This window comes from Dysidea avara, chromosome 7 (genome assembly GCF_963678975.1).
Source record: "Dysidea avara chromosome 7, odDysAvar1.4, whole genome shotgun sequence".
Classification (NCBI taxonomy): Eukaryota; Metazoa; Porifera; class Demospongiae; order Dictyoceratida; family Dysideidae; genus Dysidea; species Dysidea avara.
This window is the reverse complement of record NC_089278.1, coordinates 18,798,820-18,814,516: the sequence shown is the minus strand read 5'-3', so window position 1 is coordinate 18,814,516 and position 15,697 is coordinate 18,798,820. Positions and strand designations below refer to the sequence as shown.

General features: G+C 38.2%; 1 protein-coding gene across 2 annotated transcripts in view; it reads left to right on the top strand.

The window, feature by feature from the left end:
- LOC136259679 (hemicentin-1-like) overlaps positions 1 to 15,457 on the top strand; it is a 172,024-nt gene extending 156,567 nt beyond the window's left edge. For both annotated transcript variants that reach the window (XM_066053184.1, XM_066053183.1), the window contains 2 exons: positions 14,707 to 14,841; positions 14,891 to 15,457. In XM_066053184.1, the coding sequence (XP_065909256.1) occupies positions 14,707 to 14,841; positions 14,891 to 15,207 (452 nt within the window). In that variant the 3' untranslated portion in view covers positions 15,208 to 15,457. The remainder of the gene's footprint in view (positions 1 to 14,706; positions 14,842 to 14,890) is intronic.
- Positions 15,458 to 15,697: the final 240 nt, after the last annotated feature.

Genomic DNA, 15,697 nt, shown 5'->3' with positions numbered 1-15,697 from the left:
GTATACATAGTGAAGAGAGACCTCAAGGGAGGCGTAAGTGCTTGAGGATACATTAATTTTTCAGTACTTTCAGCTTTTCTTGCCATTTCTTGCTGTGTGTAGCTCTATCATCGCATTTAGCTGTGTGCACTTTTCATCCATGGTTAATTACAGGAAATGTATATGCGTTTAACAAATAATATGTGCTTAATAGATACATGTGCTTAACAACCCGACTCTACGGTATTGTAAGGTTGAATGTATTGGGAGAGCTTCAGTAGGGTTCATGGGTGGGGGCTGGGGTTGTTTTCCTAAGTAAAAGAATGCATAAAAATGAAAAATGAAATGGGTTGAGTTACAGGCAATTAAGGGCTCAAAAATTACAATACAAGTTTTTACTGAACATTTTGAAACTATGCAGTCAGCTCTAGGTTGGAATGAGCTCCATCAAAGCCTCAGGCCACTTGTACTTGCCACTGGGTCTGGAAAATACAACTAGCAAAAGCAGATTTCTTGAGATTGACAGAGAAATCAAAATATTCATGTAGCATTATGTCTGTGGTAAAATCAAGCCTACTGTTACTAGCGATAAGACTGGTTTTCTCACAGCTTAACCTTATCATGCAGTACAGTACTATACTGTATAGTAGGGATAATGAAAGTTTACTCCTTCCTATGAAAGAATATTAATACCTTCATTGCCTTCATTAATACCTTCATTAATACCTTCATACCTTCATTAATACCTTCATACCTTCAAGGTATTAATATTCTTTCCTTCCTATGAAAGAATATTAATACCTTGTAATAGTTAGGCATAATCAAGCACATAAGTGCTTGAAAAACTTCCACTATTCTGTAGAATTTTCTACCGACTGACTGACTTACTGTACTTACTATACTAATGCTTTCAGACAAGTGTAACTCGTTTGATATTTTTCACTACTAGGCATCACTTCAGCAGTCACTTTTGGTATATCAAAGTACATGCAGTCTGGCTGACCTTAGTGCTCCTTTGTGTCCCATTTCTTCTTGCTGACAGCATAAGGTGCTGATTCACTGTAGTGCATTAATGGGTTTGTGTATTAAAAGGAAAAATTAGGAATTTTAAGCTTGATTAGGGATCATAGAAAAAAAAAGTAGGGAAACAAGGGGGGTCACCTACACCTGCAAATATACTAGTGAATATTTAATCCCTACTTAAGTCTACTGAATTAGGGATTAAATGTTCACTAGTATAGATGCGGGTGTAGGCGATGTCCCTTTTTCCCCTACTTTTTTTCTATGATCCCTAATTGAACTTAAAATTCCTAATTTTTTCTTATACTTGCTTTTTTGCAACATTATTGTGACTGGTGAACCAGTGCATACCACATCAAAAGAAAGGATGGTGCCAGAGTTAATGTTTTCATCTGAACACATGCCCCAGCTATCAATTACTGACTTAAAATGAAGTGGCCATTACGCTTTGCTTTCAGCTATACTCAGCTCATTACACAGCACTACAAATGAAGAACATTAGGAGAAGTGCCTCTGCAATCAATCCAGTCACCACAGAAAATACGGATGATTCCTGTTTGCAAACATAGGGAAGCCATGCATTGTTCTACTGCAAATTGACACCTTGGGCTGTCAGCAAAAAGAAAAGGGACACAGGAGGACAAAGGTAAGTCCATGATGCATGCATTGTACATACTGCAGTATGCCAAAAGGCATGTCTCTGGATAAAGTGATGTCAAACAGTGAAAAAACCAAGCCCGTAGCCTTAGTCGTTATTGAGTTACGCTTGTCTGAAAGCATCAAGCAGGCAGGGAGGCAGGCAATTAGTCAGTCAGTAAAAAATTCCATTAAACAAGTTTTTAAAAATATTTGTAGCAGTCTATTGGGAGCATTTAAAGTCATACTGAATGCATGCACTTTTGTTATACCTAACCAATACTACCAAGGTGCCAGGATGGTATTCTGAAGCTGGATATTTTTGGCCAGAAAAACCCAAACCTCCATGATCCCTAATATACGGTACTACTGTACTGTAACAATACTACATTGAAACCTGTCTAATCAGGTCACTGCGTAAAGGTCACTTGTCTAAACTGGCCATTATAAAAATTCCCACATGTGCCAACTATGTACAAAGTGACCTGCTTAATGCAGCAACCTCCTCAATGAGGTCAGAAAATTTTGTCCCTACATGTGCCAGGTTTCACTGTATGATAATTAAAATGAAAATTGTCCAAAGTTTTTTTGTGCCATGCCTCCAACAATTGAAGTGAGCATACTGATTGTATGTAGGCTAGCTTAATGTATCATAGGGGTAGAGCATAGTCAAAAACTACACAAAATGGCTACATAGCTCATTAGTAATTTGTACAAGGGGTGGGTGTGATGTTGTACAATTATAGCCTTGCACATCTGGTGCCATTCTTCTTTTGTGGTGAATAAGAATTTCACTAATGTTTACAAAAAAATAATTATGTTTACAAAAAGTTATCAAATAAATGCTTTGAAAAATTAGAAATTTTAGAAACAAGTAGGGATCATTACACAAGGAAAATAATCATTAAATAGTAAAAATTTTATTCATGCTGGTTTTTTGCTAATCATATCTGCTTAAGTAGGAATTAAATTTGCACTTCAGGTTTTGTTTTATTGTAATGATCCATACTGGCTTGTATAATTCTTATCCTAGGGTTTCAGCTTGTGCAGCCCATAACAGTCTAATGATGTTCTTCATTTTTGACCTGATACTTTCAGCATAATGGATCATTGTATGTATAAGTAAAACTATCCAAGAGCTTCTCTGCTAAGATATACTAAATTCCCACAATACTTTTCATTGTGGAAGTTGCAAAACAGGAAGAATATATCAAGTGAAACTGAACATCTTCTTTCCTCCATTGTTTAATGATTGTCTCACCATTGTATCGGCCATAGTTGCCATTCTAGACCACTGTAGATGCATGACTTACATATCATGCCATATATTTTTATACATAATAAGTATGCATGTACATATATCATACAGTACAATAGTACTGTACAGTAAGAACCACAGAAGTGTGGGCGTGGCTCATGAAAAATCACCCAAAAACCAGCCTCACTTTTCCCAGATGAATATGAGACAGTATTGGTTAGGTAAAACTAAACCCAAACAAGCCTTCAGATTGACCTGAAGTGCTTTCAACAGGTTGCTACCGATTTTTTAAAACTATTTAACGGAATTTTCTAGTGAGTAACTGACTGAGTAACTGACTGATGCCTTCAGACAAGCTTAACTCGATAATTGCTAAGACTACGGACTTAATTTTTCACTGTTCAATGTCACTTCGGCCCTAGAGGTGCCTTTTGGCATACCTCAGTACGTACAATGCATTCAGAAGTGGATCCAGGGGGTAGGGGGCCAGTGCCCCCCATCCCCCACCCCCTCTAGAATTTTTTTGTAGTGTTGCTCAATGAACATAGCTAGGCACCTTAGACATCATTCAAACATTTTTGTTGCAATTTATAATCTATTCAAAAACAACCAAGCTGTAAAATAATAGGGTGTGGCCTCCAAAAAAGCCAGGGTGAAAATAGATGTGAAATCATGGCAGCCAAGAATGGCTGTGATATAAGGTTAATGGAAAAAAAATTCGATTACAGTGAATTTGTGTTCCCTCCTCCAAGTTCACTAGGATTCAGCACCAAATTCACCTGAATTGTTGTTATTAAATTTTTTGTCATTAACTTACCATCACAGCCATTCTTGGCTGCCACCTTTGATTTCACATCTTTTTAAACCAGACGTGCGCCTACAGCCGGCTGTGGGTGTGCCTGGTTTACTGAAATCGTTTTCCAAAAAGTGTGTGTTTGTACATTTGTATATTTGTTTGTCTTTCCGCACCCACGTGAGCAAAATGTTTGTTCACTAAAAACAGCCCTTATGTAATAAATAAAGGCCGTATAGAGCCTGTATTAATCTTCTGGGCAAGTAAGCTTTGGTTTAAGACAGTTAATACATGCTAGTTTAAAATACTGGTGAAACAAGTTTATAAGGACGTGGTGAAGGCCTTACCCAAAGGGCTCTACAGATGTAAAACAACCAAAAAACAACACAGCTGGCCTCCTAGGCTAACAGGCATAATGAATTCTTTCGAGTTGAAAAGGAGGTGTGCCTGTACATACGTGAACAAAACTGAAGAGCAGCTTTGAGGCTTTGCATGGAGAATATGCGTAAGAAAATGTTATAGACGAACTATAAAACAGTTAAGAAGATACTTTTTGCATTATTAGTGTGTTAAAGCGTTTTGTTCAAAGTACGCCTCCTTAGCAGTACTTAGCAACGTAATTACAGAATTATGAAATATTTCATCAATTACAAAATACAATTTAATATGATTCAATTGTGTATGTAGCAAAAAAGCAAAACCCAATATAAATATTAGTTTAGTACACTGTTAATTTAGGTGTGTTTGCTGCATGGCGCCTGGTTTTTAGAAGTAGCACAACATCAGCTTGTTTCACCCTGTCTTTTTTGGAAGCCACACCCTTTTTTCTACAGCTTGGCTGTTTTTGATTAGATATCACTTCTTTTTGTAATTTCGTACCTAAAGCCAACCTATGGCCAGCTTTGAATATTTCTTTTAACTTGTCTTGTTCTTTACCACAGATCTAGAGAGAAGAAGATTTTAATGATTTGTTCAGCTACATGTACATTTAAGCAATAATTTACAATTGTGTTGATTGATCATAAGAGTAAGTCACACAGGTTAAACTGTTTGCAACTGAAGTGTGTTTGTAGTTCTACAGAGAGCCTCATGATGTAACTGTACTCTTTGACTACATGGTGAATGGTTTGTAGTTAAACTCACCACATGGTGGCTTGTTTCTAGCTAAAACACTCTACGAAGTGTAGCTGAATTCTCTTCTGTTTTCAGCTGATCTCTCTACAGTGTGACTTGTTTCTAGCTAATCTCTCTACAGGGTGATTTGTTTCTACCCGATCTCTACAGGGTGAATTGTTTCTACCTGATCTTTCAACAGGGTGACTTGTTTCCAGCTGATCAATCGCGTGTGCACGTTGACTTGTTTCTAGCTGATCTCTCTACAGGGTGATATGTTTCTAGCTGATCTCTACAGGGTGAATTGTTTCTAGCTGATCTCTACCAAGCTCTTTATGGGGTGACTTGAAATGCAGCTGAACTCTCTACAGAGTGATTTGTTTGCTGCTCAACTGTCTCCAGAGTGACTTATTTATAGTTGAATTCTCTACAGGGTGACTTAATTGTTTGAGTGACTTCACAACTGAATGTTCTATTAGGGTGACTGCACTATTAGAGTATCTCGATCGTGCACTTGTTACACCTAGTTCACTTTCATAGTGTAGCTCGGTAGATTCTAATCTGATTCCTTGTGAACCACTGAAAAATTGCTCTAAAATGATTATTTATGTCTACCTCTCTACCTGATTTCAGGTGATTCCGTTAACTAGTTGGTGTGGCAAGTATTAGTCACAAACTCAATTGTGTGCAAAACTGTTTACCCTATGGCCATGACAAAAATTGCTATTGGATTTTTGAAAATTGCCTATACCTCCTTTGTTCTTTACCCAAAGTGCACAAAATTTGGATTGTAAATGTGTTATACTACGTTCTTACAGCCCTCCACGTTTAAAGAAAATTGACTAAAGCATGTGCGAGTTACAGCAATTTTTCTAAGTGGTACAAAAAAAGATGAAAAATACAAAGAAACTAAGATGAACTTTAAAGTCGCATATCTCAGTGATGACCTGGTAGATTCAGCTCAAATTTGAAATAGGTGGTGCCCCACCCCAGGGGAGTTTTCACAGCAACAATGGTTAATTTCCATCCAGCCATTATCAAGCTAGGATGCACGAATACAGCATTTTCTTGGATCCTGTAAAATACACACTTGTCTGTCGCACGTCCGCACTGGCTGTACTTGGCCGCACGACCAACTATTGCATGTCTTGATTATGACTGTGTATAGTGTATAATATAATAAATCTGTCTCTAGCAAACTGTTTCCCATATAGGCATAGCACAAGGGGAATTAGGTGGGTTAAAGCACCCTCTACCCTAAAAATCGAGATACTCTTATAGAACAGTCATTTACTCTAATAAAACAGTCAAGGGTAGCACACCATTTAACAACTAATATAAAACACCTGTTCTAAATTGAGTTACTGACTCTATCCGCACCTAGTGACTCTGGAGAAAAAAATCATACAGCTGCACACTACATTCCAGGATTATATATGTTTATATTTTGTGATGCTTGTGCACGGGACCTTCTGTTTGTAGCTTGGTAATATTTGAACATTTAATAAAACTTTTCAACTTAATTTCAGCCAAAATTGACTCCAAAATCAAAATCAAAAAGTTAATTTTTTCACAATATCCTTGTAGACTTCTATATAGCTACTACCAGCTCAGTAGCATTCATGCTTCCAGCATTGAATTTTCATAAATATTACATTTTATCAAAATTGCCACCAAATTCAATATCGGAAAGTTGATTTTTCAAAATTTCCTTAAGGAAACCTAACACCACAGTACTAGCTAATTCTTTATATAGCTACTATTAGCAATCATGCTTCCAGAGTTGAACTCATGCAGCAAATTTCAGTCTTAGTTGTCACCAATTTCAATATCAGAATGTTAATTTTTCAAAATTTCCTTAAGGAGCAGCCTGGGTATTTACACTATACTATAATTCTAGAATTTTAGTTGGTAGCTATACTATTAAGATGCATACTTCCTCCCACATCATACCCTGACCACATACCATACACCCTTTTACACATACATATACCCTTTTCCTAATGACCAGATGGGGTTGTGCCACCAAAGTGGTTGGCTATTAATACACACATGGTGTAGAATGAATTAGGCACACTATTCCACTCACCCTTATATACCATGCGTCATGTGAGAATGTGACGCAACCACATACAGTATTCATGTAGGAGTTTATTTTCTGTCTAATTCACTGTGTTCAACTGCTAGAAAATACATCAGTGCTGAGTTATCAACACATTTCAGTCAAAATTTCCACTAAATTCAATCTCGGAATGTTAAATTTTCACCTAGAAAGCTCATACTTTGCATTTCGCAGAGTGTGCTTTGCACACTGTGGACTGACTCCTACCTGTGTGCTCTCCTCTTAGTAAAATCCTGGATCCACTCGTGGCATTCTTCATGGACCTTTTTGTCCCATTCATCTTTGCCGACAGCAAAAAGTGTCAATTTGGCAGTAGCACATGATGGCTTCCCTTTGTAACAGAAATTATCTGTATTTTTCATAGTGGCTACTTTGGTTGCAGAGGTGCTTTTTGAATGGTTCTTTATTTGTAATGCTATGTAACAGGTTGAACATGACAACGAAGCTTAATGGATACTTCACTTTTCAGACAATAATTGATATAACTGGGGCATGTGGCATGATTTCTTTCTTTCTTTTGATGTGGAATGCATGAATTGCAGGGGTGCTTTTCAAGCGGTTCTAAATTCGTAAGGCAGTGTAATGGATGTGACATAACTGACAATGATTGCAATAGATACTTTATTTTTTAGGTGATAATTACAGGTTTTTGCAATTGAATTCGTCACCTTTGCAATTGAATTCGTCCCGTTTGCAATTGAACTCGTCCCGTTTGCAATTGAATTCGTCCCGTTTGCAATTGAGTTCGTCGCCTTTGCAATTGAATTGGTCCCGTTTGCAATTGAATTCGTCGGGTTTGCAATTGAATTAGTCGCCTTGGAAATAGAATTCGACGCGTTTGCAATAGAATTAGGCGCCTTTGCATTAGAATTAGTCGCCTTTGCACTAATTTTCGTCATTTTCGAGGTTGAAGGTAATAGTCTGCTTGTTCACCATCCATTGGTCTTATTCGCTAGAATAAGAGCGGGATAAACTTTTATTACTTGCCGCTTTCAGTGCATGTAGCCTCGCTCTTAGTTACCTGTTGACATAGCGAAGTTTGTAGGTGCCAAACGTGCAGTAATGCCAGCCAGGGGAAACTACCAAAAACTAACTACTTCATTGCGGCAACGGGTTGTTTCACTAATTGTAGACCAGGACAAAACTCAAACGGAAGTTGCCACCTACTTTGGAATACCTCGCACCTCGGTGACCTCCATCATAGACACCTTCAGGAAACACAACAGAATATATCCTTTGCCAACTAAACCCAATAGAAGGAAGTTACTTTCAAAACAACAAGCAAAGGCAGTTGTGAATATAGTCAAGGCACAGAATGACATTACATTAAAACAAATTCAACAGCAAATCATTGACGACAGCAACATTTTCTCCAACATCAATTCAATAGATAGAAGTACCATCCATCGTACACTGAAGAGGAACGACATCTCGATGAAGAATCTTGACATCATTCCATTGGGCCGTAACACACCAACTACAATTGAAAACCGATATGAGTATGTACGGCAGTCAATAAGGAACAGCAATGAACGTACCATCTTTCTCGATGAAGCAGGGTTTAACCTGCACTTGCTTCGACATCGTGGCCGGAATGTGATTGGCAAGAGAGCAACCATCTCGCTCCCAAGTTCACGTGGTGGAAACATCTCTGTAATGATTGCCTTGTCACAGAATGGCATCTTACACCACCATGTTCAGCTAGGGTCATACAATGCTGAGAAGCTCCTTCAGTTTTTAGATGAGCTCAATATCATAGTGGATGACACCCCTCACACCATCATTATGGACAATGTCCAATTCCACAAGACTGCTGATGTGCAGCAATAGTTTGATAACTCAGTACACCAATGTCGATATTTACCACCATACAGTCCATTTTTAAATGCAGTAGAAGAGGCCATCTCTAAAATGAAGTTTTATGTCAGGCAACAGCACAGCAGTAGTCGTTATCACCTCCTGAATTCAATCGATGAAGGAATATGTCGCATAACTGATATGGACTGTTGGGGTTGGGTACAACACACCAAGCAGTTTTATGACACCTGCCTTGATCGACACCATATTGACAACACAGTCCCAACTTCAGACACTTCAGATGACGACAGCACTGATGATCAGCATGAAGAAAATGAACATGAAGAATAACCACAATTACTACAAACAATGTACAAGTACAGAAGAACATCTTACATGAAATCTAGAATATTTACAGTTATCATGTATATATAAATCTAATCCAAAACAGCCAAGCTGTAAAAAAAGAGTGCGGCCCTGAGAAAGGCTATGGTGAAAAAAGATGTGAAATCCAAGGTGGCGGCCAAGAAATGGCTGTGATGGTAGGTTAATGGTAAAAATTTTAATAACGACAATTCAAGTGAATTTTGTGCCAAGACCAAGCGGCACCAAATTCACTGAATTGTTGTTATTAAAATTTTTACCATTAACCTACCATCACAGCCATTTCTTGGCCGCCACCTTGGATTTCACATCTTTTTTCACCATAGCCTTTATCAGGGCCGCACTCTTTTTTTACAGCTTGGCTGTTTTGGATTAGATTTCACTTCTTTTTGTATTTGTATACCCCAAAGCCGGCCTATGGCCGGCTTTAGGGCTTTTTAACCTGTCATTTTTTTTCTTTACTACAGGAAGAAGAAAAGATGAAGCAGGGTGAATTCTTTGTAGCTGACCTCTCTGCAAGGTGATCCTTCTAGCTGATCCCTCTACTGGATGACTTGTTTGTAGCTGAACTCTCTACAGGGTGATTTGTTTGTAGCTGAACTCTCTACAAGGTAACTTCTTCTAGCTGATCTTTCTACAGGGTGATTTGTTTGTAGCTGAATTCTCTACAGGGCGATTTGTTTGCAGCTAAACTGCTGAACTCTCTACAATGTAACTTCTTCTAGCTAAACTCTCTACGGGTGGCTTGTTTCTAGCTGATCTCTCTACAGGGTGACTTGTTTGTAGCTGAACTCTCTACAAGGTGATTTGTTTGTAGCTGAACTCTCTACAAGGTAACTTCTTCTAGCTGATCTTTCTACAGGGTGATTTGTTTGTAGCTGAATTCTCTACAGGGCAATTTGTTTGCAGCTGAACTCTCTACATGGTAGTTTCTTTGTAGCCGAACTCTCTACAGTGTAACTTATTCTAGCTGAACTCTCTAAGGGTGGCTTGTTTCTAGTTGATCTCTCTACAGGGTGACTTGTTTCTAGCTGAACTCTCTACATGGTAGTTTCTTTGTAGCTGAACTCTCTATAATGTAACTTCTTCTAGATGAACTCTCTACATGGTGACTTGTTTGTAGCTGAACTCTCTACAGGGTGATTTGTTTGTAGCTGAACTCTCTACATGGTAACTTCTTCTAGCTGACCTTTCTACAAGGTGATTTGTTTGTAGCTGAATTCTCTACATGGTAGTTTCTTTGTAGCTGAACTCTCTACAATGTAACTTCTTCTAGCTGAACTCTCTCTAGGATGACTTGTTTCTAGCTGATCTCTCTACAGGGTGACTTGTTTGTAGCTGAACTCTCTACAGGGTGATTTGTTTGTAGCTGAACTCTCTACAAGGTAACTTCTTCTAGCTGAACTCTTGACGGGTGGCTTGTTTCTAGCTGATCTCTCTACAGAGTGACTTGTTTCTAGCTGAACTCTCTACAGGGTGATTTGTTTGTAGCTGAACTCTCTACAAGGTAACTTCTTCTAGCTGACCTTTCTACAGGGCAATTTGTTTGTAGCTGAATTCTCTACAGGGCGATTTGTTTGCAGCTGAACTCTCTATATGGTAGTTTCTTTGTAGCTGAACTCTCTACAGGGTGATTTGTTTGTAGCTGAACTCTCTACAAGGTAACGTCTTCTAGCTGATCTTTCCACAGGGCGATTTGTTTGTAGCTGAATTCTCTACAGGGTGATTTATTTGCAGCTGAACTCTCTACATGGTAGTTTCTTTGTAGCTGAACTCTCTACAACGTAACTTCTTCTAGCTGAACTCTCTACAGGATGACTTGTTTCTAGCTGATCTCTCAACAGGGTGACTTGTTTGTAGCTAAACTTTCTACAGGGTGATTTGTTTGTAGCTGAATTCTCTACAGGGCGATTTGTTTGCAGCTGAACTCTCTACATGGTAGTTTCTTTGTAGCTGAATTCTCTACAATGTAACTTCTTCTAGCTGAACTCTCTACAGGATGACTTGTTTCTAGCTGATCTCTCTACAGGGTGACTTGTTTGTAGCTGAACTCTCTACAGGGTGATTTGTTTGTAGCTGAACTCTCTACAAGGTAACTTCTTCTAGCTGATCTTTCTACAGGGTGATTTGTTTGTAGCTGAATTCTTTACAGGGCGATTTGCTTGCAGCTGAACTCTCTACATGGTAGTTTCTTTGTAGCTGAACTCTCTACAATGTAACTTCTTCTAGCTGTACTCTCTACAGGGTGACTTGTTTCTAGCTGAACTCTCTACAGGGTGATTTGTTTGTAGCTGAACTCTCTACAAGGTAACTTCTTCTATCTGATCTTTCTACAGGGTGATTTGTTTGTAGCTGAATTCTCTACAGGGCAATTTGTTTGCAGCTGAACTCTCTACATGGTATTTCTTTGTAGCTGAACTCTCTACAATGTAACTTCTTCTAGCTGAACTCTCTACAGGGTGACTTGTTTCTAGCTGATCTCTCTACAATGTAACTTCTTCTAGCTGAACTCTCTACAGGGTGACTTGTTTCTAGCTGATCTCTCTACAGGGTGACTTGTTTGTAGCTGAACTCTCTACAGGGTGATTGTTTGTAGCTGAACTCTCTACAAGGTAACTTCTTCTAGCTGATCTTTCTACAGGGTGATTTGTTTGTAGCTGAATTCTCTACAGGCGATTTGTTTGCAGCTGAACTCTCTACATGGTAGTTTCTTTGTAGCCGAACTCTCTACAGTGTAACTTATTCTAGCTGAACTCTCTACGGGTGGCTTGTTTCTAGCTGATCTCTCTACAGACTTGTTTGTAGCTGAACTCTCTACAGGGTGATTTGTTTGTAGCTGAACTCTCTACAAGGTAACTTCTTCTAGCTGATCTACTTTTCTACATGGTGATTTGTTTGTAGCTGAATTCTCTACAGGGGAATTTGTTTGTAGCTGAACTCTCTACAGGGTGATTTGTTTGTAGCTGAACTCTCTACAAGGTAACTTCTTCTAGCTGTTCTTTCTACAGGGTGATTTGTTTCTCTACAGGGCGATTTATTTGCAGCTGAACTCTCTACATGGTAGTTTCTTTGTAGCTGAACTCTGTACAACGTAATTTCTTCTAGCTGAACTCTCTACAGGATGACTTGTTTCTAGCTGATCTCTCTACAGGGTGACTTGTTTGTAGCTGAACTTTCTACAGGGTGATTTGTTTGTAGCTGAACTCTCTACAAGGTAACTTCTTCTAGCTGATCTTTCTACAGGGTGATTTGTTTGTAGTTGAATTCTCTACAGGTAATTTGTTTGCAGCTGAACTCTTTTACATGGTGGTTTCTTTGTAGCTGAACTCTCTACAAAGTGACTTCTTCTAGCTGATCTATCTACAGGATGACTTGTTTCTAACTGAACTCTCTACAGTGTGATCTGTTCATAGCAGAACTTTCTACTGGGTGATTTGTTTGCAGCTAAACTCTTTGCATGATTATTTCTTTGTAACTGAACTCTCTACAAGGTGACTTCTTCTAGTTGATCTCTCTACAGGGTGACTTGTTTCTAACTGAACTTTCTACAGTGTGATCTGTTCATAGCGGAACTTTCTACTGGGTGATTTGTTTACAGCTAAACTCTTTGCATGATTGTTTCTTTGTAACTGAACTCTCTACAAGGTAACTTCTTCTAACTGATCTCTCTACAGGGCAATTTGTTTGTAGCTGAATTCTCTACAGGGTGATTTATTTGAGCTGAACTCTCTACATGATGGCTTATTTGTAGCTGAACTCTCTATTAGGTACCTTCTTCTAGCTGATCTGACTACAGGGTGACTTGTTTGTAGCTGAATTCCCTACAGAATAACTTACAATGTAATATAACTGAGTAAATTATAAATGCAGCTGAATGCTTTATTAGGGTGACTGTTCTATTAGAGTATCTCGATCTCGCATATGCTGCACGTAGTTGCCTTTCGAATCATAACTCAGTGATTTGTAACCCGATTCTTCTGTACTACTGCAAGGACTTTCTATGATGATTATTCCAGCTACATACTGATTTTCAGCTCGTTGCTCTAAGCGGTTTGCCTGGTAGATACGAAAAGTAATAGTTTTTTATTCATAAAAATCGATCGCGTAATTTTGACACAGGTTGGGTTTCGTGTCATATCTCCGTGGTCTTTATCCCGATTCCTTTCAAACTACAAAAAGGCACTCCTACGATGGTTGCTCCATCTACATATCAATTTTCAACTGATTCCTCCAAGGCGTTTACCCTGTAGGCGTGACAGACCTTCGACCTTATTTTACGCAAATAATCGGTCATAACTCCGTGAATGTTCATCGGATTCCTACCAAAGTTGGTACAGAGATCCGCCTTAATGAGCCCTTTAAGTGTGCCAAATTTCGGCCAAATCCGAGCACACATTCGTGTTTTATGGCGAATTTTGCGAAGTGTGCGAAATGAAGATGAAGAAGAAGAAAACGAAGAAATTAAAACGAAATGTTGTTCGCTCGTATCTCGGAAATGGCTGGAGCGATTTTCTTCAAATTTGGTATGTAGACTACCCTAACTGGGCGGCACGTCTCCAGCAAATTTGGTTCCAATCGGATAAGGGATCACAGAGCTACATAGGTGTGAAAATTGCGTTTTCTTTCTTCCTGTTAATATACTCACGGTGTGGCGCGCCGGCTTCTTGGGCCACACGACACACTATCGTGTGTCTTGATATAACAACACTGTAATAATTATTCTTACAGATAATGCTGAAAGTCCAGCAGTGTGGTCTGGAATGTGAGAAACACCTCGTAAGACAGCACGCAACAATTCCGATTGATGAGCACCAATTAACCAAGACGAAAGTAGACAGTGTTAATCTCTCCTCGTGAACTATAGTATGTTATCGTTTCTTATAGCACCAACTTTCAACAGTTTCTTGCAGTAGAAGCTGAAAAGCATACGGCGTACACACCTCAACCGAAAACAATAGTGACACATCAGCAACTAATTTAATGTGGACGAAAATTAGTGCAAAGGCGACTAATTCTAATGCAAAGGCGCCTAATTCTATTGCCAAGGCGACTAATTCAATTGCAAACCCAACGAATTCAATTGCAAACAGGACGAATTCAATTGCAAAGGCGACGAACTCAATTGCAAACGGGACGAATTCAATTGCAAACGGGACGAATTCAATTGCGAAGGTGACGAATTCAATTGCAAAAACCTGTAATATAGCTGGGGTGTGCAACGCCATTTCTTTCTTTTGATGTAGTATGGTTTACCAGTCATAATAATTATTATTTCCAAAAAAAATTAACAAACAAGTACACAAAAAAAATTGGAATTTTCAACTAGAATAAGGACCATAATACATTGATAAAGGGTACTGAAACAACCTAGAGTGGTGCATGATATTTAATCACAGTTAAACAAGAGCCTAGCAAGCCAGGTGGAAGGATGAGCACAGTAGGGATATAACACTTCTAATGTTTTACTGTGATTTAATATCATGCACCACTCCAGTATGTTTCAGTACTTTTTATTGATGTGCTATGGTCCCTATTCTGGTTGAAAATTCTGTGTACTTGTACAATCATATTATGTTCAATGATCACCTTTTGTTGTTCCTATAGCTTCACGAAGTAACTATCATCGTGGTAAGAAAATATCAACCACATCTATGGGAAGCAGTACCAGTGGTGGTGATTACTTAAGCACAACACTAGAACGGAGACGACCATCCAAAGAAGTGTCAGAAATTCCACTAGGTACTGTATATATTACATGCATTTGTAATCAGTGTTATACCATTCACAGAAGACAGTGTGTTTGATGAAGAGAAACCTGTAAAGCTTACGACCTTTAAAAGATTAGAAGAATCAATAATTGAAGAGCAAGACGTTGGATGTGAGAAAGAATCATCTTTTAAACAAGATGTTGATGTTAAAGAAGCATTATCCGAAAAGCATGAAGTAGAATCATCACCATCTAAAGAAAATGGTTTTGATGAGATAGAAAAGCATTTTGATGAGATAGTATCAACATTTGAAGTCCAATATATTGACAAACAAGAAAAACAGCGTGGTACAGTTATTAAGGTTAAGCCAGATGTTTTACCTCGTACCAAGAAATGAAGTAGCTCTATACTTTTTAGGGTCACATTATGGTTTTGACAATTGTCTTTAAATGTAAACAACTACTTAGTTCTGTATCATTTTTGTATGTTTCAAGTTTTATTTACCTCAAGCTGCCATTTTTCATAAGCAAAATGTAATCATAAGCATTAATCATTTATCAAACCAGACACACTTGACATGTAGTAACAATGAAGATTTAGTTGTTATGATTACTACAGTTTATAAATATTGCAATTGGTTACTATAACATTTTTTCCTATACAAAAATTGGAGGATATACAGTATCTTTGAAGTATGAACAACTTTTGAGAATTTGAAGAAGTTAGAGTGCAACTGTAGGCAATTAGTGGAGCTGAGTTGACTTGAGAATTTTATTGATTTGTACAAATACCTTACTTGACTTAGTAAAAAAGATTGAGATGCTCTAATAGAGCAGTCATCATAATCTATACTCTATTAGAACAGTCATTGTGTAGAGCATTATAGC